Genomic DNA, 4,991 nt, shown 5'->3' with positions numbered 1-4,991 from the left:
TGATTGTTGTCCACCTTCTGACAAGTTACCATTATTCATGCGTCTTTCTAGTCAAACATACTACTTCATGTGAACTTTGTATTGGAGAATTGCCAACTGCTCTGGTTCGCTCCAAATCTAGAAGATTCCAGTGTCGGATCTAGCGCCATGGATGGTTTTGTGTTTGATTGTGCGTTGTAGCAGGTAAACTTAGAAATTGGCCATTTTCACAAAACGTGCCTTTAATATTTCGTTGTTTTGCAAGTGCCATTATTTTTTAATTAAAAAAATCACTTAATACCTTACAAATTTTGGATTCGTATACGTCAACTTTTTATTGGTCTGAAAATCTCTTTTAGTCTAATAATTTACATATTGACATAATGACATTTCATTACTTAAAATTTTTCAACTCAATCTGATTGTAAGATTAAAAAATCAGTTTGCATTTTAACAATATCTTTTACCTTAAAGTCTAATTGTGAATTTGATTTCTAAATTAGTTTATGATTATGGTTTTTTTTGTTACTATGTCTTAATTTTTTCGGTAATTTATCAAACAACGCATCTAAATTTTTAAATTTATTAAAAGACGTATGTTACTTTGATATTTATTAAAAAATATATTTCTCATTTTACTCTATTGATAATCTGACTTTTCGAACCGGTTTTTTTCTCAATCATTTTTCTCACTCTTTTTTCTTTCTTTTCTTTTTTTTACAGACATGCATAATATATGAATAATATTATATACGATTTAGTTAATTTTTAATAACATTTTAATACATTTGAAGAAGTCAAAATAATCAATGAATAGTATATTCGAACTCCTTGTAACCTCAGAAATCTACTGGAACTGAAATGAGTGTAATCAAAGTTCTCTAGATCTATTAGTGGGGTTCGGTCAAAATCCACTGATGAACTTAAAGAGCTCCGATTGCATCTATTTTTGACGATTCTTCCTTTTTACATGTTAACTTCTCTGAAAAACCAAAATAAATAATGGATATCATATTTAAACTTCCTATTAGTGGGGTTCGGTCAAAATCCACTGATGGACTTAAAGAGCTCCGATTGCATCTATTTCAGTTCCTATAGATATATGAGATTGTAAGAAGTTTAAATATGATATCCATTATTTATTTTGGTTTTTCAGAGAAGTTAACATGTAAAAAGGAAGACTCGTCAAAAATAGATGCAATCGGAGCTCTTTAAGTCCATCAGCGAATTTTGACTGAAACCCACTGATGGATCTAGAGAGTTTCGATTGCACCCATTTCAGTTCCTATGGATTTCTGAACTTGCAAGGAGTCCAACGATGCTGTTCATTACATATTTCGACATCTACAAATGTGTTAAAATGTTATCGGAAAACCCAGTTAAAATATAAACTAATTCATGTCAAGCCCACGTTGGGTCTGATATGATTTAATATCAGGCCCACATTGGGCCTGATATATTCCATATCAGGTCCAACGTGGGCCTGATATATCAAGCCCATGTGACTCTAAACTGTAATTACATAAGGTAGACTCCTATATATTGCTCTGGAGAAGGGATTTTTTTAGTCATTATTTTTTGCTGATGTGATTCTTGCTTTTTAAACTTGACATTTAGTTACTACATAATTAGAACATAGACATAGTCAATTATAAATTCAAATATTATCTATATGTAATTTGAAAATATGATGTTTTGCAAGAAAAAAACTTTTTTTTATTGAAAAGGAGTCATTTGGTTGGATTCATTTCACAAGTTGTTTATCATATTTGCAGGTTAGAGTTGAAAGAACGGTTGAAAATTAAAGGTTTCTAGAGAGGAGTTTGAGCAATATTTCCATAGTCGTCCTCGAGGAAGTGAACTTGGAGCAATTGTTAGCAAGCAAGTCCGGTCTATTTATCTTTATTTTTTTTTCATGCATGACAATAGAAAATTATATTGCCCAATGTGAGCCTGATATGGAATGATATCAGGTCTAATATGGGTCTAATATGGATATTTTTAACGATTTTTATTACATTTTAAAACTTTCAAAAAGTTGACATAGATAATGGATAGTGTATTTGAACTCCGTGCAACCTTAGAAATCCATAAGAACTAAAATAGATGTAATCAGAACTCTCTAGGTCTCCATTGATGGACTTATAAAGCTCTGATTACACTCATTTCAGTTCCTATAAATTTATGGGGTTGCAAGGAGTTTAAATATGATATCCATTATTTATTTTAACTTTTCAAGATGTTAACATATAAAAAGGAAGAATCATAAGAAATCTCCACGTTGGGCCTGATTTTGATTATTCTTCCTTTTTACATGTTAATATTTCTGAAAAGCCAAAATAAATAATGAATATCATATTTAAATTTCTTGCAACCCCATAAATCTATAAGAACTGAAATGGATGCAATCAGAGCTCTCTAAGTTCATTAGTGAATTTTGACTAAAATTTACTAATGGACCTAGAGAGCTCTGATTACACTCATTTTAGTTATAGTGGATTTCTGAGGTTACAATGAGTTCGAATATACTATCCATTGATTATTTTGACTTTTTCAAATGTATTAAAATGTTATTAAAAAATTAATTAAATCTTATATAATGTTATTCATATGTTATGTATGTCTTAAAAAAATAAGAAGAAAGAGAAGAGAGAAAGAAAAATGGTAGAGAAAAGAAAATTGATATAAAAAGTCAAATTGTCAGAAGGGTAAAATGGGAAGTACATTTGAAAAAGTACATCTTTTGATAAATATTAAAGTAGCATGTATCTTTTAGTAAATTTAAAAATTTAGATGTGCTGTTTGATAAATTGTCCATAAATTTTTAGTCACCAGCTGAGATGATTTGAAAATCTTGAATTAACAAAATAATTGAAAATGTCCATTTTGCACCCATAGTCTATCATTTTTTTTTAAAAAAATACTCCTAAATTTTGAATTACCGTTTTACCCTTCTTGGTTTTGATTTGCTATTTTTAGTTTCATAGTTCGAGTTAAAAGCTAGAAAGTCAAAAATGCACTTAATATAAGTTATATGTCTTTAATCTTAATTGATAGGATAAAATTGCTTTGTAAAATATCTTATACCCTAAACTTGAACAGCTCTCGAGTTAATTTATAAATCAGCCGACCTTAAAAATTAAAATTAAAACGCAACGAATTTTCTAAGTTCTTGGCTTTAACACAAATTATAATTTAAAAATTATTATTATTAAAATTTATAATGCATAAATTAATTTACACTTTAACTTTGTTTTTAATAAAAGATGAAATGTCCGTTAATAATGTATAAATTAATTTACACATTAACTCTTTGGCAGAATAGAAGTGTGCTGTAAAAAAATGGCTGTGACATGGCCCCACCACTCCCTCACGGTGGCGGTGAGCCGTCCGTGTCGACATGTGTCTGCAGGCGATGCCCTCCATCATCGGGGGGATGCGAGCACGTGCCAACCTTCTCCCACCGACACTCCTCGAATCCACTCGTCAATCAGCCACGCTGAAATTTCAACCACATTCAACGGATTTTTAATTTCTCCCTCGAACAATATCACGCCAAAATAAATAAATAATAATAATTGAAGAAGAACCAATCCGATCATTTTACAATCGATAAGAAAATGCAACATCACGATAATACTTGCAATCGTAGAAGAAAAATCCATTCCTAATTTTAGAAACCATCGTCGGATTATCCGCTCGCTCTGCTCTGCTCTGCTCTGTTTTTTCTTTTTCTTTTTGTGGTCACTGGATGCTCCACTTCCAGATCTTGAGGCGGAGCTTGACGGTGCAGTCGCCGCCCGGCGAGGCGGCGGCCGCCTTCTTCCCCGCGGGCAGCGCCACGCTGAGCCCCTCGCACCGCACCTTCATGCCGATCCGCTTCGTCTTCAGCCCGCCAATCTTCACGCCGGCCTTCGTCTCCATCTCCACCTCCGCCGGCACCCCGCCGCGGTTCCTCCGCAGGCCCGATGCCGTCGCGGCGTCCAGCGATTGGCCGGAGATGGAAGCCGGAGCGGAGAGCGGGGTCACGCTCCCCGCGTCCTGGACGAACGCGCTGAAGGATCCGTCGCCGATGTCGGCGCCGCCGGAGAGGATGGAGAAGGTGATGGGGTCGTAGAGGTAGGCGAGCTTCTTGTTGGGGTTGCGGGAGGTGACGTTGATGTCGAGCCGGGATGCGAGGTGGCCGGAGGAGGAGACATTGAAGGAAACCACGCGGAGCGTGGAGACGGAGAAAGCCGGGCGGCGCGGGCGGTAAATGGCGTAGAAAATGCCGCCGGCGAGAGCGGCGAGGATGACGAGCACGGCCAGGAGCATGACGAAGCAGAGGCAGCACGAGCAGCAGAGCCCTCGGCGCCGACGAGGGGCTGCCTTGGCGGGATAGGGGCGGTAGGCGAGGCGGGTGGCGCCGGTCGACTGGGCCTTGGTGGGCGGGAAGGCCGGGGGGCCTCCGGGCCGGGCGGTGGGCTTGGACGGAGGAAGGTAGACGCCGTCTGACATCGCCGCCGCTTCTCCTGAATTCCTCAACGGCACCGCCTTCTCTGCCCGCGAGCGAGAGCTAGCAAGGAGGGAGATCTACAAGCCAATAAAGAGACAGGAAGAAGAGGAAGAGGAAGAGGAAGAAGAGAGGAGTGAGAGGAGAAGAAAAGAACACTCCACCGCCCGGCCACGGCAGATGGCGCCAACTCACCTAATTTTGGCTAAAATAATTTTCTTTTTTTTTGCCTTTTTCAAAAATCAGTAGCCGTCCAATCGCCATTGAACGGTGCAAAAGTAATTAGAAAAAAGATAGAAATTAAAATAATAAATTGTATTTATAATAAAATAGAGGAAGGCACAGTATAAAGTGGGAAATGATGTATGTATATGAAAGATGTGTACTACCTCACTTGTTTTGTTTTTAAGATATCAAAATCATGCCTAGTTGGAAATGATTGGCCACTTGGTGACCCAAATTGGGACCGAATCTGATTCGTTAAAAGAAGGAGAAAAAGAAAAAGGCTTTCGCTAGAGAG

At 37.5% G+C, this 4,991-nt stretch overlaps 1 protein-coding gene across 1 annotated transcript; it reads right to left on the bottom strand.

Annotated features, from left to right (window-relative positions):
* Nucleotides 1–3,540: 3,540 nt before the first annotated feature.
* LOC121981344 (NDR1/HIN1-like protein 6) lies at nucleotides 3,541–4,631 on the bottom strand. The gene has a single exon (XM_042533810.1). It carries the CDS (start codon nucleotides 4,474–4,476, stop codon nucleotides 3,724–3,726), a length of 753 nt encoding a protein of 250 aa, XP_042389744.1. The 5' UTR covers nucleotides 4,477–4,631; the 3' UTR covers nucleotides 3,541–3,723.
* Nucleotides 4,632–4,991: the final 360 nt, after the last annotated feature.

The sequence above is a fragment of the Zingiber officinale genome, chromosome 5A (genome assembly GCF_018446385.1).
Source record: "Zingiber officinale cultivar Zhangliang chromosome 5A, Zo_v1.1, whole genome shotgun sequence".
Lineage (NCBI taxonomy): Eukaryota > Viridiplantae > Streptophyta > Magnoliopsida > Zingiberales > Zingiberaceae > Zingiber > Zingiber officinale.
This window is presented reverse-complemented; position numbering and strand designations above follow the sequence as displayed.